Source organism: Venturia canescens, chromosome 1 (assembly GCF_019457755.1).
Source record: "Venturia canescens isolate UGA chromosome 1, ASM1945775v1, whole genome shotgun sequence".
NCBI lineage: Eukaryota > Metazoa > Arthropoda > Insecta > Hymenoptera > Ichneumonidae > Venturia > Venturia canescens.
The window spans coordinates 8,232,366-8,260,324 of NC_057421.1; the positions used below are offsets into that span (position 1 = coordinate 8,232,366).

Consider the following 27,959-nt stretch of genomic DNA (forward strand, 5'->3'; position numbering starts at 1 on the left):
TTCCAGCAAATATATTCATTCCTTTTTCATCAACTGTGTGCTTTTTTTCGTAACATTCTCTTTAATCTTTTTCTTTCCTCCTCTTTTATATATCACTTGTAAATATATGTATTGCATTGCTTCGTAACATTCGTAAAATATGTATTTATAAATATTCGTAAAAACATTTGTTTTTTTTTTTTCACAACGATTCAATTCACCGGCACGTATTGCAGATCGGAAACATTCCCTCGGCGATCTCGAGCTCGTAGTTCAATTTCTTTCTCTTTTCTTCTTCTCATCTTTGGCAAATTTTTGTAATGTCTCGATTTCGCAAATTTGATTCTTTGCGATCGTAGCAAGAACCCCTGCGAGTTCACCCTTATTTTGTCGTCATTCACTGGTTTTCTGATCTTTTTTCTCCCTGGATTCTCATTTTTCCACGTTTCCTTAAAATCAATATCGTACTCGTGAACGAGCTCGTTGAATCTTTTTTTTTCTAACAACATTTATATATATATGGCTCCAGTTCCCTTTTTTATGTCCAACAGATTCATAAAATTACTCAAATTTTGAGCTAACTTTCAATCTCATTTAACCACTGGATCGTCACCGTTTTGATGAACTTTTTAATATTGCGTTCGAACTATCCTCTTCAGAATCGCTGTGCTTTTTTGCTGATAAAGAAAATAATGTGCCTCACGCGTCTGCACCTTTCCAGAAACTTGGCGATTGTTTTCGTCCTGGTGTTCTTGCCTTTTTTGCTTTTTTCTACACGTTCGACACCGCTGGAATGAGCTTCATGTAAATTTCAATACCCCGGAGGAACACGTCCTTGTTGAGATACTCATCGTGGTCGTGGAGCAGTATTTTTGTGTTGTTCATCGGCGAGAAACAAATCGCAGGAATGCCAACCTGAATGGAGAACGAAAAATGTAGATTCGATGCTTAACAGTCATAAAATTACTTTTCGATTTCGAAATAAACCATATTCGTTGAAAATCTAATGTACTTTAATGATAATATTTTGATAAACACTTCGTTGAGGGAAATTTTTAGAAGAATAACATTTTTATTTGAAATTTTAATAAAAGTGAGATCGAAGCTTCAAAGTTAATGCATCCAGATTCCCAATTTTCATAACATTTTGAAATATTCTATTTTCTTTAAAAATGAAGATTTAGTGAAACCAACGATTGGAAAGAATAGAGCGAACTTTTGTGGAAAATCCAAAATTGATGCACCATTTGTGAGAAAAGGTAAAAATTGGAAACAGCAGGATTTAAAAAGCTTCTTCTTACGTTCAGACACTAAAACCGTACAGCATGAATCCCATTGTTTTTGTTACTGAATAATGTAGTGAAATTTGGAGTAATTTGAATTTCTCCAATGCCAATGAGAGATGGACGGTAAAAATTGATAAAACTGTTCGCTGCCGTGAAAATTATATTTTGTTCATGAAAAAATGTCGCTTCGAAACTTACGGATCGCACGTATCGGCTGTCAGTTCCTCCAGGAAATACGCCGGTCTCGAGATTGACACCGATTTTATCGCAAGTTGCTTTAAACGCAATCCAAAATGGGTTCGTCCCATCGAGTTTGGTGGATTCGATTTTCGGATTTTTCTGTTCGTACTCAACGTAAACTCCCTCGCCAGCTTCCTTGCACCATCCGTTGATCATTTTTTCAATTTCATCGTGATCCACCGTGGGCGGTAATCTCATATCGAAAACAGCCACCAATTTCTCGGGTATTACGTTCGTTTGGATTCCACCCTGGAAAAAAGTACAAAAATTTGTCTTTACTCATCTATTTTCAACAGTTTTTAAACAGAAAAACGATCAATGAAGTACGGTGGAAAACAGAAAATGATTAACAACCAGTTACATGCGTATACCATTCGGGATCTCGGATGAATCGTAGTGTTTCTTACACATTTTGCTCGGGGTCGGATTCAGAGTACAAAGTGTGTAGTAAAGTATCGCCCAAAAATGAGATTTTACAAAAACTAACAAATTCTTCTTCTTGTGTGGATTACAGTAGGAAAATCACTCGATTAACCCTGCTCGTTAAAACGATTACGAACTTTTTGATATACAAATTCAAATAAAATATTCAAGATTCAAAAGTCCATTTCGTGTAATACTCTACTTTCATAAAAAACGTTCAGAGGTTGTAGTTATGAGTTAAAAACGAATATTTCCAGAAGTTAAATTAATTCGTGACGAAAATGATCATTTTTTCAATAATCCGAACAATAAAAGGTCCTTGATCGACCTATTCGAATCGAAACGTAGTGGAAGTCGAAAAAGTTTTTGAAAAATTGAAAAATGTTGCATGTCTGATTTGGGTTTTCATTTACGACTATTTGTAAAGTGCAAAATTGAAAGTGAGACTAATTTCTAGTGTAAAAAAAGTGCTTGAAATGTGCTTCAATAATTGATGCGTCGAAATCTAATGTGCGCTCAAAAATACAGCGGCATGTATGATTAATTTCGAGCGCGTAGTCACGTACTCACCATCCATTATCCTGATTGGACAGACATGTATTGAAGAACGAATTTATCAAGTATAAAACTTTTGGGTCAAGTTACGTAGGATGTCACGTACGCGTAAAGTGAGGAAATTTTATCGTATCGGATGTTTTGAGAAAGTCTTTCCTTTCTTTTATTTTTCAAGTGAATCAAGTGAATGTGTTTCTTTTTCATTTGGACCCACCTGCAATTGGGTCAGATTAACCGAAATAACATCTCCGATTTTGAGCTGACCGGTACGTAATTTGGCGCTCTCCTTTGCTCTCAAATCCATGAAACGATCGATTATAACGCGAATTTTTTCGCCTGCGTTATTGCCCAGCATGAGAGACCCGTGACCAGGATCCCCCGGACAGTGCACCCACGGATGCCAGATCGATCTTTCACCGTTGAACAAATAAAAATCGTTCGTAGGACACGCGACACCCTCATCCAATGCGAATCCAACGTTCAGACTCTTGAAATCTTCCGTGTGAACGAATTCTCGCATTCCCAAAACGCCTCCAATCTCCTCGTCGGGCACGAACGATACGTGTATCGTTCTTTTGACTCGCTCCTTTTGCAATTTCATGCGACGTATCGCTTCGAGATACTGGATACCAACGCATTTCATGTCTTGGCTACCACGTGCATAAATGTTACCCGCCTCATCCATGTGCGCATCGAATGGTGGATATGTCCATTGATCCTGAAAACAATCCAAATATTAGTTTCATTCGCCTTCAGACAAAAGATGATTAACTATAAATTACGCTGAAGTTTGCAACGTTGGAGTCCAATTAAATGATATAAAAAAACTCTCGAATAATTCCAGCAAATCTCCAATTCTGTGCCCTGTCGAATTTGCAATTCGTAGTTTTACAACATTCACCAATGATTTGTGAAATAAAAATTTGGTGAATTACAAATTTTTTTTTCGTTCATTTCGTTGCATTCCAACAGTGCAAACTTCAGCCTCGTAACTATAAATAATTGATGAAGTTTAAAATACATGACCGCTAACAAAAATTTTAGTCACATTGTATCGAAAAAAGCTCAGTGCACATTACTGTAATTGTTTGAAAATTATTTCACCCCTTTCAAAATGAAATGTTCATGAGCAATTTCTATATTGTTCGAATATATTGAAGCGAGTTTACTAGGTTAAACAGTACTGAAATGAATTGAATATATTAGAAAATTCGATATACTTTTGAAAATTTTGAGATTGAATAGTGGAACTCCAAAGTTGAACAAAATTTTTTGAAACTTCAAGTGATAATGGAACGATATAACATGGGTAATTCATTGATTAGAAAAGTAGTTAGTCGAATGATATTCATTCTCAACGACAATTATTTTTAATTTTTATTAATTAATAATTAATAAAAATGAATAATGATCCTTGCAGATTTTGTGTTTCAATCAAACTTTAATGGGTGTTAAGGAACATTAAATAGTCTCTGCAATTTTAGCACAGTAAAATTGTAGAAAAAGTTTGTTTACGATTAAAAATCATGTAAACGTATTGACCCATTCTTGGGCAGAAAATTGTAGGCAGTTGACAATGAGAATTGATGAGTTGAGAAGAATTTGAATGTAACAAAATCATAAAAATGGACTGCTTACTGCGAAGACCGGTACCACGTCCATATGACTGTTGAGCATGATTGATTTTGCAGCAGGATCGGTTCCTACCCAGGTGAGAATGACGATGGGCTTGCCTTTGTAATGCTCGTACACTTTGACAGGCAAATCCAGGGACTTTGCCTGTTTTTTGAGAAACGCGACGCAATCATCTGGAAAAAAGTATAATGTTATTGACTAACGGTATTCCAAGTTTTTATAAAGCAAATTTTTGGACACAAAATTAAATAAATCGTCTCTGCAGGGCAAATGCAATATTTTCAACTCGTCCCTTTATCATTTATTTCAATTTCTTTAATTGGATTCTATTTTTCCTCTACGGCTGAAATGAAAGATATTTTGATTATTCATCAATTACTCAGTGAAAAAACTTCTTCAAGTTTTTGAGGCTCGTTATACAAATAGCAAAAAAGAAATGCTATATTCGCAGTTCAACAGTATGAACATATTTGGGCTCTCATGAACGTAAAAACAAATCTTACTGAAATGCAAGATTGCAAACTGTGACATTTTTTTTCACTCAGTCGATAACACAAAAAACATTTATACTTTAATGCCAAATCACAATTTGTATTTTTAGTATTCAGGGATTAACAAGCTTACATAAATTCCTGTATCATATTTCAAATACGAATGATGTCAGTGTATCAATCCAGAAGGAATTGTTGAATTTTGGAGAAAATTTGAAATTGAAACAATTTCGAGTCAGTGAACCTAAAAATTTCCAGGAAATGCTCCTCTTACATGAGAAAAAATCAAATTATTGAAACAAAACATAAAAATTTACCAATTTTCACAAAAAACCTCAATAAGAAACTCAATTAAACTTTAAAACAAGCAACAGACTGATTTCTGCTAAGGACAAATAAAACACTCGAGCAAATCCAAACTAAATCAATTGGCCCGACCACCCAAAGTTTACTCATTTTGGTTGAAACGTTTAAGCTATAATTGATTCAAACTTACTAATTATCCGTTGGCAAGCCATAGCAATTTCTCTATTACTAATAGGTATTAGCGGACTAGAAAAAATGTCATTTCTGATAAACTATTTTTGAGATTCGGACACGAATTTTGCGTGAATAATTAGTGACCCAAATTTTTTACAGGTCATCGATGCTCAAAATCACTAAACAATGAGAAAAAAAGCCAAATTCTTATATGCGTAAGGAACGTGTAAGCAAAGTCCAAATGACCTTCGATACTAGTATTCCGATTTCCTGTTTGAAAATAATTCCCATTCAGGACTATGACCCAAATACGTTGCATCATTTCTCATTATGCCCGATTGCTTATCAAATTGATTATTATTCAAATTATTGGTTGAATGCATTTTAAATAAACGATTCAACATAATCACGAAATATTTACCTCAGTTTTTCCCGTGAAAGTGCAAAAAACAAAAAACACAAACACACGCGATCGACGCCGTGTCAGCAGGTTCAAACGCGTTAGCAACGCTGAGGGCAATACCGTATGCCGTTGCCTTTCTCCCGTGTTGCACCGGCGGATTCCAAGCGTCCTCTTATCGTACGAAACACGAAATTTTTTAAAAAAATTTTATGAACACGTGGTGAACTTAATAGTTGGCGAAGATACACTCGAGAGAAAGCAAAATGATTTTTTCAGCAAAATATATTGGACCTCGGATGGGGCGTATCCGCGAACGAATGTCGCTGAGTGCGCCGGAAAGAAACTGATTGTCAAGGAGAAAAAATAGAAATGTATTTTTCATTGGATGACAAGATAAAGGGAACAAAATGAAGAGGATAGCTGACGAAATAATGCCAAAAATGCTCAGGGCGGGGCCTGCCAATGGCTGTGGACAAGAAGAGATAGCGTCCAAACGCCGCGTCTTCGTTTCATCGTTTTCTCTTTTTTTTTTTTTTTAGTTTGTATCTACTCGCAATTTCCAAATATCGTTGATACCGTCGAAGTGTACGCAAGCGAGAGAGATCGAATATAAGGAAAATTAAGCGAATCAATTGACCAAATAGCCAGGTCAATTTGTGAGAATTTATCAAACGTTATTAGAGAGTATTGCAAAAGGGGAACGCACTTAACGAGGAAACGCGTAATTGAGCGACCCCCTTTTTCCTAGCGTACACGCGCGATTTATGGACGTTGTACTATCTCGTTTGACTGGCTTCCTCATAAATTTTGTAGTACACGCGTCGTCAAGTGCATATATAAGGGAATTATACGCGTTCACGATATCGTACGATGTCGCGTACGGAAGTTTCACGTGATTTTTTCATTACATTTTTTCAGTACGAACACATTGGAACACGTTGATAAAACATAAAAAAAAAAAAAAGAAAAATAAGAGAAAAAATATGGTAGGCAAATGGAAAAACTTACCGTAATTGATGTTTGGCTGGACCGAGGGAATTCGCAGGTACTCGCGAAAATTCTCCACAGCTGTTTTGTCCAGCTGTGTCTGAGACGACGAGGCCATTGCTCGTTTCAACGTTGGCGATTGTGAAAATTTTTTCGAATATGTCCGCGGCGGTGGTGGTGGTTGCCTGCTGATCGGTATCCAAGGAGAGGGGAGGACTGAAAACGAGGGACGAAAGAGGAGAGTCCCTCTCTAGCTGCTTTACTAGCACCTTGCTGGTTAAACTTCGACTGAAATCCGCAGTGCCAGAAACCTTCGCTTTATCCAATTGTCGCCGCTTGTCGCATCCCCATCCTTCTCAAATTGACCAATCATACGTCCCATAGACTGATCGAAATAGCGGGAATTATAAGGAGACTCCTCTTAACACCAATCTTGTGATCACTGACTAACCGAATGACAAAATAATCAACATAAACCTGTTTGCCTCTGTTTTATATTGAAATATGAAGGCGTTAGAGAAATTAAAAAAAAATATGTGACGCCTGGCGTTTCATATGAATTCAAGTAAATTGAAAAATTTGAAATTACATTGAGACGTCAATTTCCGTCAAAAAAGTATTTTCGTCGAACGCGACTGAAGAGCTTGACGAAAAAATCCGTCACATTATTCAAAAAGTTTATAAAATAATTATTCCTAGAAAATAATAAAAATTTTACGATTTCATGAGGCATCGTGAGCAGAACAATTTTTCAGTGATTCGAAAAATTTCATCCAATAATAAACATAACCTTAAAAAAAATCTCATTTCCGTAATAACTCATCAGCAAATATAATGAGAGCAGAGATAATTGACACAAATTTTATCAACGTGCCGGTAAAGCCAATGTCGACTAAATTTAACATTTAAGCTCCCGTTGTAGCTTGACATATGAAGCTGTACTCTGAGATAGTGTTTTATTGATTGAGCGTGGGTTCGTAACTGTGGATACGAAGGATTTTTCCATTGTACGAAGGTCGTGAATAATATTTCAAGAAGTTTTTCTCGCTTCCGAATTATTTATTACCACTGTTTTTTCAAAATTTATTCCTTCTCGACGAGTCTTCTCCATGTGCCAAGAAAACCGAGGACTAAACCAAAAGCGCAACATTTCTCTCGACGCAGACACAAGGTCTGAAGGCCGGAGCGATATTTTGCCGAATCTCTGAAACAAGTCTGAAATCACCGTTCAATGAAAGTACCCTCGTCCAGAGATACCGAGGAGGCGCATAGATAAGGAAACTCACAGAAAATTTGTTTCATTCGTAAAATGTATTCCGATTTATTAAAGTTCATATACGCCTAAATATGAGCTCTTTACACGACATATTTCTTCGTACCTCGTTGATACACAAATGATATATCGTAATAACGCGCTCGATATCGAAGAACTCGTTACATTTATTCGTTTATTTTATTTATAATCATTTATTATTATTTCGCTCGGTTTCAATTAGTGGTACGAATTATATTTTATTATACATTATAACACATATGTAAGTGGTGTAAGATTTGTTGTTGTTGTTGTTGTTTTTTTTTTTGTTTTTTTGTTTCTAATGTCTAAGGGCACGTACATTTATAGAACAGCGAATTGCAAATAAAAAATTATGTGATCTGGTGCTAATTCAAAGTTTGAATGTATATATTTATATATTTATTTATATATTATATTAGATATATGAATTATAATATTATAATCCATATATATAATATTTATATGTTTAATAGATATTAATAAATACATATACGTATAAATGAATGCATTTATACGTATACATATTTTTCGAATGATAGCTATGGTCTGTCTTATTTACAACATCGAAACGTTTATTTATAAGATTGTTATATATATTTTACGATAAAGCTATTAATCCCCCCCGCCCTCTCCCCGACACTTATCTGCAGCCCTTATTTCTCTTCTTTTCATAATTTTTTGATAATTTCATTAATTTAACCACGTTGCAGCAGTAGCAGCAGTAGCAGGAGCAGCACTAATTAGAAGAAAAAAATTGTACAACAGATCATAAGTTGGGACACAAGCGAAAGGCAATGTCGCACCATTGTTCGTTTTGCCCAATACTTTATAGGTAAATTCAATGCTTTGTTTTTTGTTTGTTATTGCTGTTGTTGTTGTTGTTGTTGTTGTTTTTTATCACTCGTGTTTTTGTGGATTAATTTTTCGTTTGTTTTCTTGTAGTTAGTGTTTAGTCGAGCTTACACCCCTTTGTAGAGAGACAATGTTTAGTTGAATTTAGAACGTTTCATATCTACAGAAAATGTGTATTTACAAGAGTTTTCTTTAAATCGTTAGCGCCGTTTCTATTTAAGAATAGAAGATTATGCCTGCACGTAGGTCTGTTAAACGGACATTTTATTTTTTGCTCCCCTGTGAGAGACAACGCGAAATTATGGTTGTAAAGGAACAAACAAAATTTCAAGGTTTTTGTCCGTACGTGAGCTCGAGATACGAACGCTCGTTGCTCGTCGCTAAAACCTTGCAAAGCTTATCGCTCTCATTTTCTTTCATTCTTGATAAACACACAACCTTATCGCTGTTTTTTCGTCGAGGGAACGACCGTAATTTCTTTTTTCTTGTAAATTTTATTTATAACCACGATTCCGTCGCCGAATTATTGAAAATGAAAATGCTTTATGTGCTCGGGGTAAGATTTATGGAATTCGTTCCTCTTACTTTCTCGGTGATAAGGAATCCTGTGATGCTTCTGAATGCATTTATCACATTCAGTGTAGTACTCCCTCATTGTCACAGAAAACGAGCTTTTCGAGCTCCTCAAACGTGGCTCTTACACCAACAACTCTCTGAACAAAGAATGACTCGAAAATTTATCCTTTCTTTGTCCTATAACGAGAAATTCTACCATCACGGATAATAAAACAAAAAGTAGAAAAACATAAGAAATCGAAGGGAATAATTATTGAGGGTTTATAATACATGACGATTACTATTTACACGAGATTAGTAAGCACGTGTTTTAAAATTCGCTATCGTAACATTCATCAGTTTTTTTAAAAAACTTTGATCCTTAATCTTTTTCTTCTTTTCATCCCTATGAAAATTCGTTGCGAAATAATTTTCATCGCCGTTTACATCGATGGACATTTCAACAGGCACTCGAAATACTCGATCATTCACACGTCTCGCCATTTTTTGATCTGTTACTTTATTCCTCTTTCGTTTCACGTTTTATATTGACATTGTGTGTGTGTGTGTGTTTTTTTTGTTTTGTTTTATACATTGTTTGCAGTCGTGTTTTCTGTGTGGAGCGTTCGTGATTGTGTGCTGTTAATATTTCCAGCCAGTTGATTAATTTCATACAATGTATACTTCGAAAAAACGCTTAAACGTGCATAAGAACGATGGAGATTTGTTACATAGATTTTATTCTGTTAATAATATCCTGCAGCAGCAGCATCGATGTACATTACTCGATTTTAAAATACTCGTTGAAATTCAACTTCTTTCTCTCTCCCTCCCACAACGTTCATCGAAGATAAGACAAAATTAAGAAAGAAAATAAAAGCGAGCTGATATTCGACCACCTTCGTTTTCCCTTCGTTCGTGCATTCATTTTCAACCGATTTTATGAATTTTTAGGACCTGCGAAGTACGCAACGTTATAGCCGTTGTTAGTTTCACGATCGATGCTATTGTTTGTTGTTATGATTATTTTTCTTGATATTTCCAGCTCAAAAATATAGTGAAATGTATAATCTATTGCTAAGTTAAAGGTAGCAGCTAAATGTCGAATTATACCTAACATTTTCATTTCATTCGGCGCGCGTTTCGAACGATTTTATAGCGAGGAACCAAGGCAAACATAACGGAACGTACGAAATCTCGCGAATCCTATACCTGACGAAAGATCCATCTCGAGAGGTTTTTATTTTGAAAATAGAAATGGCTTTTTCGAATCGAGGAAGCAAGATCGCACTCTAAAGAGTTTCTATTTTGTTCCGAGCGAGTTTGATTTTTCGTGTTTCGACGATTCGAAAAGTGTGCCGAATTATGACGAATGTTTTCATCGTCATTTCATTCCAACCTTCGAAGACAAAATTTCATAACAATTATTAACTTAAATTATTTACACATTTACATTGTTCTATCTTATTCCTCGTCGCATTTTCTTTCACATTTTATTCATTAATTATACTACGAAGCTTTGCGCACTAATTTTTTAACCTATCTATCTAATCGATACAACCATTATGCACTGGGTGACATGACCTTTGCGTTGAGCATCTTGCGACACTTATTTTCTCAACCATTTTTCGTCTCTTTTTATGATTAGAGTGTCAATGAGTTTTCAGATCACTTTTTTACCGGGTGATTTATTAAGACGGGATAAACTTGCACATTTCGTTTATTTATTATATTCGATTGAAGAATAATACGGAAAAACAAATTGGACAATCGTTTAGTTTTGATTTGGTTAAAAGACAGTTGGTGAGAAAAAGGGGGAAGAAAAATCTGCGTATCTTTTCGTAAATTCTCCCAAACCATGTCACAATTTATCCCCGCCGCACTTGATTATCGCAGTCCGCTTTTTTATCTACTGATTTCTGTTACTTATTTTTGCGTGTTCATTCTCTGTTTTCTTTTTTTTTGTCTATTTTTGTAATTTCTTTACTTATTTTTATTGGCTGAAAAATCGGTTTTTGTACTTGCGCACGAATGTTGAATGACGCCGGGCTACTTCGCCAATTTCGTACGAAATTTCGAAATAAATTTCTCTTCTTATATGTGTATTTTTCTTTTTTTTTTCTTCTTCCTTTCTTCTTTTCCTTCTTAGTAAGTCATTTCATTATTTTTCTGTATTCGAAAATCTCCCAATCTCAACGCCGCTTCACACATTGAAAAAATATACATCAACATCTTTCGACTATAAGCTATACAAAAAAAACTAATTAACAAATTTAATCTCCCTTCTTTTCCTAATGAAAACGAAAAGGAATCATTAAATTAATTGCTTAACTCGAGTCAAATTAGCTTTAATTCATTTTCGAATGATCTTTTACGTTAATGCATTCTCAACACTGACATTTCCAAGAAATGATTCGCGTTACTTTATTCAATTATTAATTGCGGGTGGCAAGTCTTAACAGGAATAAAAGAAAAGAAAAAAAAAGGAATATTCGTACGAGTGAAAAGCAAGAGAAAAAAATGCTTATGTTAGTCTATAAGGATCGACTGGTCAAAAATTCGTACAAAAAATTCGTGTTAGCCAAGTCTCCGAGAAATACTTTGTACACCGTGTTTACATATCGCGACGAGCGTCTTTCGATCTTCGAAAACGGCAAAAGAATGGAGAAAAAAAAAAGAAAAAAATAAAATAAGAGGAAGTTAATCGAAGATCACAAAGAAGTTCATCGAATTTTTTGTAGTCAATACAATATTTCTATGCATCTATACACGAATATATTACATTTACAGTCACGTAAAAATGAAACGCATCACGCTGCAGTAAAACGCAATCGGAAGCGATGCATTTCGTTTGAGAGTGACTGCATGTGTATATATATATATGTGTGTGTGTGTATGTATTTGATAAACCACCGTGAATTGTGCAGCGTGCTCAAAAAATGTAGCACTCGATAAATTTCCAATGGAAAACCCATAGAATGAATATTGAACATGTACCATTTATTAATAACTAATAATCTGGGTTTTTACAATGAAATATAAAATATATATGGAGAATTCTTGGGCACGTTTCGCTGCTCAATCGGTTTACTTGTTCTGCTCATTGTTCTCGTAATGCTATTCCTTCTTTCTTCGTATTTTTTTATTAATTATTTTTTGTTTGAGCGAATGCGATGGCAATACCGCTCGCACGCATTCGTATCTGAATCTCGATAATAAGTTCTACGTGTATCGAATCTACAATTGTAACTACCGTTTAAATATATAATTTGATGTCTTATCATGACAATATATGCAAAGGATATTATTTCAATATATACACGTAATTCGATAGATAACGTCAAGAGTGTGTGAGCGTGCACGACTTGAAATATCGGACACGATAATTGAATAGCGATAGTGATAAAAGTTGCTCGTTGTCGCTTTCTGTTTTCTCCTCCAGAGATCCAAACGCGAGTTATGTGGAACTTGGCTCTGATTATTATATTTTTTTTCTTTCAGCCTAGTTTCGTTGAAGAAACACAATATAACCGAGCAAGCATCGAAAGGTTATTTAAGGAATATTGAAAGTTAACAAAAACGAAAAAAGTATTGGATTACTGCAATGGTTTGTTCGATTGTGACGAAGGTAAATATTCAACGAATAATCAACTATCGCGGCTTTCAATGGACTCGCCTTGCAATGACATATCGTTTTTCAACGAATTTACAAGAACGTACAACTTTCCAAATGGATATTTTTCACTTCGTCACTAAAGGAGAAGAAAACTTCTAAAAAAAACGGAGAAATCCAACGTGAAATGTTAGGCCGAGCCAAAAATTATGGTAATAAAAATAAAACGTTGAAACAGTTGAACCGTAAACGTTGAGACGAATTTTCATATTTTTCATCCTCTCTATCGAATTGTCACGTGAAATTCTGTCGATCGATTTTATAAGTTTGCTTCTTCGCTGGACTTTGACAAATTCATTGACGATTCAACGACGAAGCAAAGTGACGACCGACGGTTATAACGAAAAAACGATTAGCTACCATTTTCTTTCTCTCTTTTGTTCTTATGCTGTCTCATAATTCTTTCAACTTTGCATATAATTTAAATAACTTCGTAATCATTACTACCTGCAACGACAGTTACGACCTTGGGGCAGGTGGTGGATGGCTGAAGTATGTTTTAGTGGATTGCTGACTCGTAGCGTTGTATATTTGTGATGTTGTTGAGGTTGTTGGAGCTACGGTGGAAAAGCCACGTGATGCAACTGGAGGTAAAGGAGGCGGCGGCAGTGGTGGCGGAGGCGGCGGAGGTGGTAACGTCAAAGTCGTCGTCATTGTTGTTGTCGTTGGAAGAGCCGTTGTCGTTGGAAACTGTGGCGGATATGGATTCGAGCCTGGCGGTGCTTGAGGTACCAAAAACTGTGGTGTCGCCGGTATCGGAGTACCGGTCGTCGCTGTTGCCGCCGCTGCCCCCGCTGTCGCCACCGCCGCCGTCGTCGCTTGCGCTCCTGCCGGAAATACCGGTGGCGGTAAACTTTGAGGTACCGCAAATGTTTGGAACGGCACCGGACACGATTTCCCTGGGAATTGAGGATAATGGACTGCTGCCGACCCCGGCGGTGGTATGTAAGGCTGTGGTGGCAACTGAGGCAATGGATACGCCGACAAAACTCCCGGTATCACAGGCTGCGGGGGCGATCCAGCTTTACGAGCTTTTAATATAGCCTCGGCCGTCAAACCTAAACATTTTTTTCCATTTTTTCATCATTAATTTAATCACATCTTTTCCTCCAGGGAATAATAAAAAAAAATCTTGTGCTTGAGGCTCAAATTCGATATTTGACTGCTAATATTGTTGAACGCAATAAATTTTTTTTCATAATTGTCGGTCTGTTTCAATACTTCAAAAAAATTACTTTTTATTCGTTACAATACTTTGTTCTACTGCGTGTCACACTGTTCTTCAGAACTAGCAAGAACCTCATCCTGGTTTGAGACGAGGAAGAACATTTTTGTATTTTGAAAACTTATAAATGAAGATTTTGAGGAAATTAAAAAAAAGCTTTAAAACTTTAAGATTCATGGTACAATTTATGTGGAAACTTTAATATCGATAGCTAAATCCTTTCTCATTTGTGAATGTTTTCCATCATCTGATTTTCAAATGCATTTTCAGCAAAATTCGGTCGGAAATGTCGCAAAGCTTTGTAGAATATCTGTTTATTCGTTTATTTTTAATGCTCACCTTGTTTTCGCGCTCGTTCCTCCTCATCGTCGCTGAGAAACAGACCAAACTCCCGTTTCAATCTCTCGGTAAGATTTTCGCGTTGTCTTTCGACGAGGGTTGGGGCGGCCGACCAACCGATGGTGCCTTCTTCACCACCTGCGGGTACACTAATTCTTAGACTTTCACACCAGCCTCTTTTTTAAGAGTGGCCACGAACAACAAAAGAACGAGTACGTTCTCGCAATTTTTTGAATTTGTGAGATTTTTATTTCTCTCATTGTTTGCTCGGAAATCGACTCACCTTTGCGTTCTTCGGCCTCGTTGTTAGCAAATAGGGGGAGCGTCGTTAAACTGGGCAAATCAAGGGCTGCTTTCGAAATTTCTTCGTCTGAACTCAACGACGATGTGCCGCTGCTAGCGCTATCGGATCTTCCGCGAGACGCACTCTTCTCCGAGGACGAAGGATCGTTCGAGGGCTCAGGCTCTGGTGGTGTACCGGACGATTGTTGCTTCCTTTTTCTGTATTCCGATATGGAGAGCTGGAATATTAAAACGGAGTCTCGTTATCGAATCTTTCGATTTCTATAACCATTTCTTTGATCGTTTGGCCAATATTTTTACACTCATTTTCCACAATGAAATTCAGTCAAGACTGCGCATCATCAACGATTCATTCCAGAAAAATGGTATGGAAATGTACGGCATTAAAATGCAACGAATATTCGTAACTGGTTCGTTTCTAACTCATAAAGTGTGCAAACCTGTTTCTGTGCGAGTTCAATTCGCAAATAATAGTCCGGACACAAGAGAATATTTGTTGCATTCTAACGATGTGAATTCTTACATCATTAAGTCAAGTACAACACGTAACCATAGCTGCGCCATGCATGGATTATGAATATTTTCAAAATCAAATCGATATTCAGCCAATCAGATATTTTTCTTCAATGGAAAATATAAAACAACTTTAAAATCAAAATTGAAATACGTTTGAGACATGCAATTTGGCCGCAAACACGCTACAATGTTGAACCTACGAGCTTTTTGCGATACTTTTGCGTAAGAATTTCGAAGATTTGTTTATCCTTTGAAATTCACGCGTAAAGCTTTCACAAATAGTTTAAAGGAAAAAAAGAAAAAAAGCAGTCCACCCTAGGCGAACTCTACCACATTCCTACCGTTCTAACCTTGCGCTTGACTGGGGTTGGAACGTCTGGTTTGAAAGGAGGTGGCGCTGGCATCTCGTTAGGCACAACTGTTCTCGGATCTTTAAGTCTTCGAATTTCAGGTTGCGGAATTTCTTCTTCTTTCGTGGGGTTGTCTGCGACTGGTTTGTCATTTGGGACGTGTATGATGGTGGTATCAGGTGCACTAGCGACTATAAATTCCTCGAGTCTGTCGCACAAGGGCGGAGGATTGATGCTTTCTGTAAGATCGTTTTCGTTGGTCAATTTGGGCGTCGTGTCATCGTCGATTTTAGATCCGAGTAGATTCCTGAGTGCGGTTGACATGATGCTTTTGTCATCGCCATTTTCCGATATTTCACTCGATTCAAGATCGATCGTCGATTCGATTATGGCGGCTTCAACGAGCTCAAGTTGTTTCTTCGACATGCCCGTGGACTCGGGTTTTTTTCTTATACGCTCGCTGAGTGGTGGAATCGATTGAAAAATCTTGGGATCATCGGCAGAAGCGACGTTTTCCATCGCCATGTCCATGCTCGAAGAGACCGAGTCGAACATTGATTCTTCGGAAGATCCTAAAGAAACAGTTTGACTGACTTCCGGTTTGATGGGTTCAACTTTCGTCGCTGTTCCAAACGAGTCGTCAACGGTCGCGTCGTCAGGCGCGTCTTTGGGTTCTCGAGTACTCTCGAATTCCTTGAATCTACGTTCTTCCACCGGTAAACTTTCCTCGAAAGCACGGAACTTCGGCGACGCTTCGTTGTACTTGAGGTCCTCGATGTCATGATCGTCCGAGTCCGAATCTTCTTTCGAACTTTCCATCAGACCCTCGATCCCGTCCATGCTTTTATTGTCACGCTCCGAGCTCGTGTCAATTTTTTCCTTGTAGTCGTTTCCATCGTCACCCGTGATTTTTTTCATCTGCGCCTCGACGTCAAACTCGTCGATCGATGCATTATCTTCCGAACGAACGTCTTGCGATCGCTCGTAAATCGTTGGCTCTCGAGCGTCGTCGTCCGATTTCTCATTCTCACTGGCTATGCTGACAATCTCGGCGACACTGCCACCGAACTCGAGCCTCATTTCGGCGACTCGTTGCTTCAGCTCAGCGTCGGATTCCATCGCAGCGATCGGCGAACTGAGATCTTCCATTTCTGTGTCCGGCTCGTTCTGATCGATGATCTCCACCGTTCCTTTTTCAATTTCCGGTGATCTCGTTTCTCTTTTTATCAACGGTTTTCGTTTGACACTCGTGATGAACGAATTTTCAGATTTCACGGGCATTTCGTCGGGCTCGTGCTCTCGCTTTAACGATACTTTTGTCTCTGTTTTAATAACAACCGACGATTTCACATCCAATCCTTCCTTCGTATCCATCGGCTCCGTTTTTAACAAATTTTTTGAATCTACCTTCATCATCTCCTCGGTCTCGACTTTTACTGTTGCGACTGTCGATTTTGTTTCTCGAATTTCCGTATCGATTTCTTTCTTCACCACGACCGCCTCGACCGTCGTTATCCGCGACTTTGTCTTGTTCTCCGAAAAAATCATTTTTTCCGATTCGAAATTTGTCTCCTCCTTTATCGATTCGGACTCAAAGTCCATGCGGACTCTTCCTTCCACCGAAACTGGCGATTGTGGATGATCGATGAAATCATGCTGGAAACGGAACATAAGAATTTTGCTATATTTCATTATTATTCAAGAGACTTTTTGTGTGGTCCAAACCATCAGATTTGGGCCGGTCATTAGATATTTCAGTCGCTTTTTATTCAAACATTTGTGTTGATAAAAATTTGGTCTAAATATAAGAATTAATGCTTACCTCGTTATTGGAGAGGGTCGAGTTCGCGTTCGTAGAGTCTGGAGCGAGAAGCGTCGGTGTAGTTGGTGGAGTATAATTATCGGAGGACAAGCTTTCCCTGGCGATGCGTCGTTTTTTGGGCGGAGCAGCGACAATTTCATTGGGAGGACTTTCAGGCCTGCTGTTGGGCGAGTCGCATTCTTCGGAGATGGCTTGACGGAGCCACCGCTTCTTAGCGGATCCGGAAGAAACAGGACAAGCGGAGTTTGTGTTAGCGGTTTGTTTCCGTTGAGGAGGTGAATCGATAATACCGGAAACGGAATTAGCGGCTTGAACGAGAGTAGCCAGTCCCTTGGCGGCGTAACTTTGTGTCAAAAACTCCGAGGATGGATCGGTGGGAGACAAAAAGTCGGTTGGTTTTGTCGCGGCGGGATTGTTGGCGAGGGTAGAAGCGTTGGTGTTCTGAATAGTGGCCGGAGGCGAAGAGACGCCGGATGTTTGGGCATGGGCTTGGGGAGGGTCGGGCGATTCCTTGAGCCACTCGTTCATGAGTACTTTTTTAGTTTTTGGAAATTTGAAGCCCGGAGCGAGAGGTCCAACGGCGGCTGCGACGAGGAGGCAAGCCGAGGAGAGTGGCGTGGACGGAGTTGAGCTTTGGGAGCTGCTACTCGCGCCACTGTCGCAGGTTGGACTCTTGATGGGAGCGACTTGTTGGAGAGTCGGTGAACTGGGTCCAGGGACCGCGGAGGAATTGGCGAGAGCGAGCAAAAGTCCGGCGGCGGTCGGTATGGTTTGATTGCTATCGCGAGCGAGAGGGTCGTTGTCGGAATCCTTGGTGGGGGTGTGCAACAACCGGGGTGAATAGGAGGATGTATCCCGAGTCGGTAAGCACATGTGTTGACTGGATGACGGTGGGGATTGCATAGTGGAGCTTTCTTCGCCGGAGGAGAGGTCCGAATCGGCCGAATTCAAGCGGGTTCTCCGATTGCTGTTTTGGGAGTGTGAGCTGCTGGTGGTTCTCGCTCTACCCTTCCGCCGCTTTCGACGGATGGGTCGTTCGATGGTGTGCTTCGATTTAGCAACGTGATGCAAAACACTCTCGCGTTCGTCGTTGTCACTGTGCGTACCACCGGATTCTTTGCGCTGAGCGTTTCTCGCCTGTACTTCTTGCTTTCTCTGCTCAGCTTTTTCCATCCTCTCGAAAGCTTTCATGATAGCTTCCATCTTGCGTTCCTCGCGAGTCATTTTTTTCTTGTCCTTTTTAGATTCTTGAGGAGGTTGGCTCGGTGTTACGACGGCGGGAGTTGTGACCGTTGGAGTCGCGGGTGTTGGTTCCTGCGGAGCTGGTTGAGGTTGTTGCTGCGTCACCGGTTGCTGCGTTTGCTGTTGTGGTTGAGGTTGTTGCTGCTGTTGCGTTTGGGGTGCTTGCGTCGTCGCTGTTCTCAAGGGTGAAGCTTGCCGTTGCTGCGGAACCGGCACGACTTCTTCCTTGGGATTCGGACGAGTTACCGTCGCCGTCGGAGTGGGTACGCTCGTGACAACAGTCGCTGTACGACGCGGCTGAACCGTGGACGTCGTCTGCGGCGTAGTTGTACTCGTGGTGGGCGTGATACTCGTCGACGACAGAGTCGACAACGAATCGCTGTCCTCGCAAACGGTATTTCTACGACCTCGTCGTCTCCTCTCCCGGCCGTCAGCGTTTTCCGCGAGGGCGCCGTTGCTTCCTCGTCGAGTTGTCAGTTGTCCGGCGGTCGCGGCGATCTGACACGAACGCGGATTGTTGCAAGCACAAACAAGCGGCATTACCGCAGTCGCGTTCGGATTTGGCGACAGCATTAGATCATGTTGCTCATGACGAATGGTTATTTCTACGTTCTTCTCGATCGCCGAACTCGTTACAATGTAAAGGTGGAGCGTTCCCTTCTCAATACAATGCTTCACTTCCGCGTTTGGTTTACAACTTCGACGAACGAATCTCGCGTCGTTTCCATACGTTCGCGTATCCACGCACACTTCGGTACCGTCTCGTGGTAAACGATAAAAAAATACAAAAGGACCCGGCCTCTGGGCATGTTGTCGACCCTGCGGATGAGACGGCCTGTGCTGCGTGCTGAGCATGTACTTTCCACGTAACTCTAGCACCGGCGTGTTGGGCGGCAGATACATCGTTGCCACGAGAAACTGTTGGAAAATCGAACGAGCAAATATTTACATTTTTTGTCTTATTCGAGTCTTTTAACGCGTATAATAATATTTTAAATTGGATGTTGCGAAAACTCTCAACTACGAATGCCTCAACGATCTATCGAAAAACTTACCCTAAGATTGTTGCTATGGACGTTGAGTCTACACTTGCCCGTGGCAACAACGTTCATGTTGCCCTGTTTAAGATCGTTGTGAGTTCCGTTAACTTTGATGCTGGATATTCTGGCTCTCAATTCGGGGCTGTAATGATTCGTAACAGCTTCCTCGTATCTCTCGATCCATTGTCGGAGGGGCGCCATATTCGAGCCCCAAGCATCTTGTGTTTCTTCTTCTCGATCGTCGAGGCTCATGCGTCTCTTGACTTTTCGTTTACCGGGGCCACGTTTAGCCGTTTCTTTCTTACGCACAGCGCTCGTTTGCCGAGGATTTTGCTCGCGTCTTTGTCGCTTGGCAACGTTATTGTTATTATTGTTGTTGTTATTGTTCAATCGACGCAACTGAGGTGGTGGATCAGATTTTCTTCGTGCCACTTGTTGCTGCTGTTGTTGATGTTGGTGCGCTTGTTGTTGTTGTTGTTGCTGCTGCTGCTGTTGCTGCGTTTGTTGTTGTTGCTGCTGCTGCTGCTGCTGTTGTTGTTGTTGCTGATGTTGCTGTTGCGCTTGTTGCTGTTGTTGCTGCTGCTGGTGTTGCTGAACGTTACGCTTTTTCGGGCCAGTGTTCACCGCGACATCCGTGTCCGCAGAACTCGTCGATGAAGCGTCCGATGACGTGTCCGAATTCAGAAGCTCCTCTCGCTTTCGCATCTGCAAACCTCGTGCTCGTTGACGGTCCACTCGGCGGGGTCGACATATCTCGCATAGATATTCTTCCGGAATGTTCGATCGATCTATTCCCATGCAATCCACGTGCTGCCATACACTGAAAAAATGGAACGACAATTTAGTGACGTCAATTGGTCATGCACAAAAATAGTTTTGGCTCGATAATTCTAGTCAAAATTGATGAAATTTTTTATATTTGAAGCGCATTTGATTTATTGGAATCTTTCGATTTTTATACGTACAGGCAGCGATCGCAGCAAATCATGTAACCGTCATCGTGCTCGAATTCACTGAAATCGAAAATAAACACGCAAAATTATAAAATGCTCTTTGCAGAGAGAAAAATATAAGGAGGATTCCATGAACGAAGAATCAGGGTTCATTTACCATATGCAGCGAGTCACACTGTCCTCATCATCACCCTCGCCTTCCGGTGCTGTTTCCGTCTCTTCGCCCTCCGGTTCGGCCTCTCGACCTGCTTCGCTACTGATCGCACTCGCTGCATCGTCCACTGCGTTACTGCCACTTACAGCTTTTAACGAAATGAAACGTAAAGAGACTTTAAAAATCGTTCGTTTTTCAAAATAGAAATTCATTAATGTCGCAATTTATAGGAATTTTTGAAAACTTGCTCGATTGCTTGCGAGTTGTTACCTTGCGAGTAGATAAAAGGATGTTGCAGTGTCACAGTCGATGCACCCGCACCGTTTATCGGTTGTTGCTTCGGATGAGGTGGCGGTGACGCGGGTGGCGGTGTTCTCGGAGGTGGTGCACCGTAGTTGTGGTCTTGTAGGACAAACTGGAGACACTACAATTAGAGGAGGGAAGGAATTCTTCAAACCATGCAATGGAACAAAACCACACAATTTGACGTTTCCCGCAAAATTTCGTGCTGCATTGGAAATTCGTGACGAAAGAATTGTTTGACAGAAAAATGGATATTTCTCAGTCTTTTTTTCTTCAGGAATATTGACAGAATAAATTTAGAGCAAACGTAGGAAGTGACCAAATTCATACTGGCGAAGGAATGTCGACGTGCTACAAATATTGGAAAAACGAGTTTTCGTAAAATTACACTTTACGTAAAATTGACAGTTGTGAAACGTAACAAACTCATCAAAATCATGCTAATTTTGTTGAATATTTATCCCTTGTCAGTTTAAATTCACGCAGAAGTGATTGGATTTTATCCCATCATTCTAACACCATAGAGAAATGTTGAAAATGAAAAAAAAAAAATATAATAAGTGAGCTTCTCCTCGTAGAGGTGTTCGCAGTTACGATATTTTTTACCTCATACGGCAAGGGCATCCTTCGTACGGGCGACTGCAGCGCCTGTGATTGGATGTCCTCGTCCTTCGCAGAGTGAGATTCCATTTCGTTTCTGTAAAGGTAAATTAATTCTTAATTAAAAAGAACTACGATTTTTAAAAACTAAATAAATTCTATCGGTTTTGAATATCATGAAAAACTGAGATTAGCAAGTTTTCTACTGAAAATCCAAGTTCGTTTTCGCCCCCGTTGCACGAATCTCAGGTCGAAAACGCCATGAGCCCGCTCGTCTCTGCGACACTGCAGACGCGCTTTGAAGCTTGCACACGGGCAAGAAAAATGTGATGCTAACAGTGCGAGCCAAGTCGTTCGAATGTTCTATAAATTTAGAGTTTTCCCCGAAGTCATTGGCATTTTTGAAATCTACTAACTTGATGTCCAATTCCTTTCGAGACTCCGTCGTTGTGACCGGTACCAAAGTTTTAATTTGTCCGGTCTGCGGCCGTATTTGTTGAGAATACTGAGGCGCCAGGATCATTTGTTTTTGTTGAATATTTTGCTGCTGTATTTTGACAGTTTGATTCTTGTGAAGCATCATATTAGCGACAGCTGATTGTTGTTGAGGCAGAAGCGTCCTGATGGTCGATTTTTGGGGCATCGTAACATTTTGGGACTGGACTTTGAGAGCGCTCATATTGGTGTTGAGTGAAGTTTTAATACCGGTGATTTTCTGTTGCGCGTTGTTTCGCTGGGTCGGTGGTTTTTGTGGGGGTATAGTTTTTATGCAACCTGGTAATTTTTGGGGAATCGGTTGGCCTCCTGGCATCACAGAACATTGTTGCTGTTGTTGCTGTGGGGGCTGTGCGACGTGGAGAGCTTGTTGCTGCAACTGTTGATTTTGCTGGGACTGCTGAATGATTTTCAAGGTTTGGGCATTCAAGTTTCGATTCGGGGTAGCTTGGACGACACCCGGTTGGTTTCCGGCCTTAACGATGTTGGTCGTTTTTTGTGAGATGTTTTTCAAACTGCCGGCATTCATATTTTGGGGATTTTTCGTTGGCCCGACTCTCATTATCATTTGTTGCTGCTGTTGCTGGGGCTGTTGAATTTTGGTACCGCCAATGCTCTGATTTCTTTGATTACCGCCGGGCAAATTCGTAATCGGGCCAGCTTTTTGTGGAACATTGGTGACAACAGTTGTCTGAGCTGTGCCAACGCGCTGAACAGGCGTTGATTGAGACTTTTGAGAATTAGCCGCAACTCCCTGTGGCCTCGACTGCTGCGCTGCGTTTTGTGCAACTCCGGCGTGTTTCTGCACCGGTTGCTGATTCGTCATGTGGGCAGGTAAACCTGGTTGAGCAACATTGTTTTTCGGGGTTGAGCTCGGCACAGCTGGGACAGAAGATTTTTGGACGTTGTTGAGAGCACCGACGAGTAAATGTTGCTGCTGCTTTTGAACGACCTGTGTTTTCTGAGGCAAAACAGGCGGCAACTTGTGTTGAATAACTTGAGTCTGTTGATTAATCTGTTGAGGCTGACTGACTTGTTGCTGTTGGCTCGTTGTTTGTTGCTGAGACGAGATTTGTTGTACCGGTGGGACCTGGTGTAATTTCTGATTCGAATGGTTCGATGCGTTCATTAAAATTTGTCCCTGCACAACTTTTTGATTCGTAAATATTTGTTGTTGCTGCTGCTGCTGCTGTTGCTGCTGCTGCGGTTGATTCGAAGATTTGTTCACAACGGTTTTTCCCTGAACCGCGGGTAACTGTTGAACTCGCTGCATACTCGCGTTGCTCATTGCCTGGTTCATGGTGATTTGTTGACTGGTGGATTGAGCCGAAGAAGTGAGCGACGCTTGTTGCGATTTAGTTTGCGTGAGTACACGAGAAACTGGTGTTCGCTGGACGTTAACCTGTTGATTGTTCGGAGGGCCACTGATACTTTTGAGCTTTTGAAAATTCATCGTTTGGGATCCAGCCAAAGCACCTGTTATCGGCACGCCCTGAGCAGTTTTCACCTGTATCCTGTGAATATTCTGCAACGAGCCGATAGCGTTGATTGATTTTATTCCGGCGAGGCTACCGACCACGTGTTGTACCGGCACTTGTTGCAATTTCTGCTGCACCCCTGAGCCTTGAGTTACCGCAGTTAGGGTCGCCATCGTCGTTTGCTGTTGGGAACTTTTGTTACATTGTAAAGTTTCGAAATTAGCGCTGGTCAGCTTGACCGATTGATTGGAATTTTGCGTACATACGGCGGCGGCAATCTGAGCCTGGCTCAGCGAAGGGCATACGAGATTGTTGCCGGTCGGTGTCAGCGTGGCCTTCATGCCGCTTTGACAGACGTTCCCTCCAACGGACAGCGAATTCGTGGAGGATATGACAGCGCTGTTGACGACAGCGTTGATGCAGGAGCTCGCATTAGCATTGACGAATTGCTGAATATTTCCACCGGTCGGCAACTTTTGTGAGACGACGCGCGTCGTCAGCGCCTGAGTCGTGTTCGTTGTTTGTTGACACGCGACTTTCGGGACTTCCTTGGCCGTTCTGCCCGCGGAATAAACGAGCGTCGCTTGTCCCGACTGCTTATTATTGTTACTGGAAACTCCGCCGGTTAGGACAGCCGTGCCTGCATTGTTGCACGTCGGAATCGCTAGATTTTTAGGATTCTGTAAAATCTGACTGATTCTCGATTGCTGATTGCTGCCCGGATAAACTACTGGCAATTTGCCGCCGGACAAACAAGCGCTAGTCTCAACCACCGTTGTTGTATCCCGCGCTATTTGTAACACCGCTGCTGACGTTGACGATAACGATGAGGAAGACGTCGCCGACGTCGGCACGACTTCCGCGCTCGAGCTCGTCCTTCCCTTCGAATCGTTGCTCGGAATATTAACATTTTTGTGATCCCGCTCGTCGGCATTGCTCTCCAACTGTAAAACGAAACTCATACTGGTCGCCTCCGCCGGTTTCGCAACGGCGTAGTCGATAACGTTGCTTCCTGTGACCGTGACGTTAATATTGTCCGATAAATTGGCAGCATCGCTGCTACCGATGCACTTGTCACGAGTTACAACGCTCGAAACTGCCGTACCAATCGCTGGTACCACTATCGCTACTCCTCCTGACGAACCCGTCGATCCCCCGCAACTTTGCCCTCCGCCAGACAACTTTTCTTCACTCGATACTGCGCCACCGCTCCCACTTCCTCTTCCTCCTCCAACCGGCCCACCAGCCCCCGTTAACTTGATAACCGACGGGGTCGACGTCTTGAAGGCCTTTGACGATGCGTTGCTGATCGAAATTCCAACCCCGAGATGATCGGGGCCCTTCCCACCGACGATATCCTCCTCGACTCCGTATCCTTAACAGCCCCTTCCGACCCGCCGATCCGATAAACCTCCTGCGCTATTTGAGAACTTTCGACCATATGCTGAAATTCAGAAAAACACACAAATTTTTAGTTCTTTTCATTCTTCGCTTTTTATCTCGTCAATATTTTCAAGTTCTTAAGGCAACTCATGTACTGCATGCTAGTCAAATGAGTGCTATATTTTTAAAACGCTTTTAGACCAAGTTCAACGTACCGATTAAACTTATTGTTAGTAGATGTGTATTCAAGCATATTTTATTAACGTGAAAAAATATTTAAAACGATAGTTTTACAAAACTATTAACTGATAGATGCAAATTTCCATGATGACACATTTTCACAGTTATTTTTCAAAGAATCATCTCTATTTTTTAACCAATTTTATTCCACTAAGTCTCATTTTGTTCCTCAACTGATCCTCTACGAATTCACCACGTAGATTTTCCTTTAAACTCATTCCTGAGAGAAATTATGAATGAAAAAGTTCTTTCCCTTAATGAACAATTGGCTGCAACAGTGAAACGATCGAGTTAAAAAAACAACTACATGGTGGATTCGTAGAGGATCGGTTGACGAACAAAATGAGACTTGTTGCAATAAAATCGATGAAAAAAAGCAGATTATTCTTTGAAAAATACCAGTGAAAATGTGTCAGCGTGGAAATTTGCATTTATCACAGTTGATGGTTTTGCAAAACTAGTGTTTCAAATATTTTTACATCTTAATGCAAATCCGCTAATAATACATTTAATCGATACGTTAAACTTGGCCTAAAAGCGTTTTGAAAATTTAGCACTCATTTGACTAGCATGCACCTTAATATATAACTGGATGGATAGCTCGACCAAAAATTATATCTGATTGGAATTTCCGTACTTCGTGGTGCAATAAAAATCTGAAAAGATTCAACAACATTTGGAAAGCTATGAACAACAATTATCAATAGTAATATTGCCCAAAAGTTAATAACAAATTGTTTAAACAATTAATTATTCAATAATTTTGCGGTGACCTATTGTTTTTTTTTTACGAATCAAATGTGTGTATTTTTCCGAATGCTCATGAATTTTTTCAGAATTTTCGTGGATTTTTGAAATTTCTTGAAAAAATTGTGAAAAAAATTTTTAAAAATTTGAATTTTGGATATGTTTTAAAAGACATATTTACCATCAGTTTTGAAAAGTCTCAACGTTACTGGATCAAAAATGTACAAATAGAGCCACTTGAAAAATTTAAAAAAGGGAATTTCAAAAATCCACGAAAATTCTGAAAAAAATCATGAGCATTCAGAAAAATGCGCACGCTCGATTCGTAAAAAAAAAAAACAAGGGTTTACTGTAAAATTCTTAAAAAATTATTTTATTAAACAATTTATTAATAACTTTTGGGCAATATTATTATTGATAATTGTAGTTCATAACTTTTCAAATGTTGCTGAATTTTTTCAGATTTTTATTGCATCACGAAGTACGGAAATTCCATCCAGTACTACCTTAAGGAGTTTCGGTACAAAAGTCTAAATATTAAGAAATTGATGAAATTTGGTGATAATGTTTTTCAACATCAAGTGCGAAAACACAAATTTTTTCCAAATTTTCTTCTACTTAGTTATCGAGTAATTACGCATTAAAGCAGATTTCTTATGCCCGGAATGTATACCTATATATATGGAAAGGCTATGCTTATACACGTGAACTTTAGTGATCAATTACTCGATAACTGTATAGAAAAAAAATCTTTAAAAATTTGTATTGGCAAATTTGGCACTAAAGAATATGTTCACCAAATTTTATATGTTTTTAGCATGGTTTAGCATGTCAACATTGTATCGCCTGTACCGAAACTCCTCAAAGCACAACGAGTAACGTTTGGCTACGTCAGCATAAATTGAGGGATTTTTGCGACTTTTTTTAGTTTTTTTCCAACGTCAGATCGACAGAATAGACTGCACAGTGTCGGTAATTGAGCACTTTGAGGTATTGCAAAAGGAAATAAAAGGCCTGGGTCACTTTTTTGACATTGAGATCGATTTATTGAAAGCAGTTGCAAATATTGAAAACCACTCATATTCTAGTGGCAGAAAATAGAATTTTTCAACAGAATTAAACATCCGAGCAACGACGCAATATTTTCTACCGGAAATCGGAGAGTATCGAAACCGCGTATCTCGATAAATCTCTTGTTTCACTTTCTATCGCAACGAGGGAGAGGCCCCGTGCGTTTCCTTGGATAAAACTCTCCGCGGTAGCTTCCACGTTGGATGCGCGAGTTTAAAAAACCACGCGGAAACGTTCGTATACGAGCGGACACAAGTGCAGTGGGATTCTGGAATGAACGCGATCGGCCGAGAGAATCTATATAACGAATAGCTTTCACGAGACATTTGAAACTACTCGTTTGTGAGTGGGTTCCCTGTTGTTGCTCGGCTTATCGATGCACCTCGTCAAAATCGTTTTATTCGAGTGTCGGAAACATGCGGATGATCCTTTCGCAGCGTTTTTTCCAGTCTCAACTTCAACTAATCCTCCCCGTTTATATTTTTAAAACACTTTTTTCTCTTGCTGTCAAAAATTTCGTTTTAGTCTCGAATTTCTTCGTTTTCGAAAATTACTTTTCATCCGAAATCCGACATTTAAATAAAACGAGATACTTCCCAATGACTTCTAAACTAAAAATCGAAATGAAAATTTTCACTTCCTTATTCTCAACGCAATAGCGAATCACACCTTTTTTCAAAACTGTTTTCAATTCATTCTGAGATCGTAATGAACCGGTAGAATTTTCGTTTCAATTCTATAACACCGGAAGTGTCTTAAAAAATATTTTTTATTTATGATTTTGAATTTTCGCGCGGAAACGCTAGCCGCCGTGTCGTTTCGGTTCGTGACGTAACTCCGTTGGT

General features: G+C 40.0%; 2 protein-coding genes across 6 annotated transcripts in view; both read right to left on the bottom strand.

Annotated features, from left to right (window-relative positions):
• Positions 1-124: 124 nt before the first annotated feature.
• On the bottom strand, positions 125-6,774 carry LOC122418867 (aminoacylase-1-like). 2 transcript variants are annotated; one of them, XM_043432953.1, is made up of 5 exons: positions 6,501-6,774; positions 4,122-4,291; positions 2,698-3,201; positions 1,464-1,754; positions 125-894 (listed from the first exon to the last, which is right to left on the bottom strand). In XM_043432953.1, exons 1-5 carry the CDS (start codon positions 6,595-6,597, stop codon positions 751-753), a joined length of 1,206 nt encoding a protein of 401 aa, XP_043288888.1. In that variant the 5' UTR covers positions 6,598-6,774; the 3' UTR covers positions 125-750. The 2 variants fall into 2 exon arrangements, with proteins under 2 accessions (XP_043288888.1, XP_043288889.1); XM_043432954.1 differs by lacking the exon at positions 6,501-6,774 and adding an exon at positions 5,511-5,647.
• Positions 6,775-7,771: 997 nt separating this feature from the next.
• Positions 7,772-27,959, bottom strand: part of upSET — a 40,729-nt gene continuing 20,541 nt past the window's right edge. The window contains exons 2-12 of one of the 4 annotated variants that reach the window (XM_043432946.1): positions 22,117-25,117; positions 21,707-21,797; positions 21,068-21,212; positions 20,801-20,945; positions 20,656-20,703; positions 19,706-20,510; positions 17,409-19,568; positions 15,578-17,242; positions 14,701-14,938; positions 14,418-14,555; positions 7,772-13,911 (exon numbers count right to left, since the gene is read on the bottom strand). In XM_043432946.1, coding sequence (XP_043288881.1) covers positions 13,313-13,911; positions 14,418-14,555; positions 14,701-14,938; positions 15,578-17,242; positions 17,409-19,568; positions 19,706-20,510; positions 20,656-20,703; positions 20,801-20,945; positions 21,068-21,212; positions 21,707-21,797; positions 22,117-24,635 — 8,553 coding nt within the window. In that variant the 5' untranslated portion in view covers positions 24,636-25,117 and the 3' untranslated portion in view covers positions 7,772-13,312. Of the gene's footprint in view, positions 13,912-14,417; positions 14,567-14,700; positions 14,939-15,577; positions 17,243-17,408; positions 19,569-19,705; positions 20,511-20,655; positions 20,704-20,800; positions 20,946-21,067; positions 21,222-21,706; positions 21,798-22,116; positions 25,118-27,959 lie in introns of all 4 variants that reach the window. The other 3 variants (XM_043432945.1, XM_043432944.1, XR_006262733.1) reach the window with 3 other exon arrangements.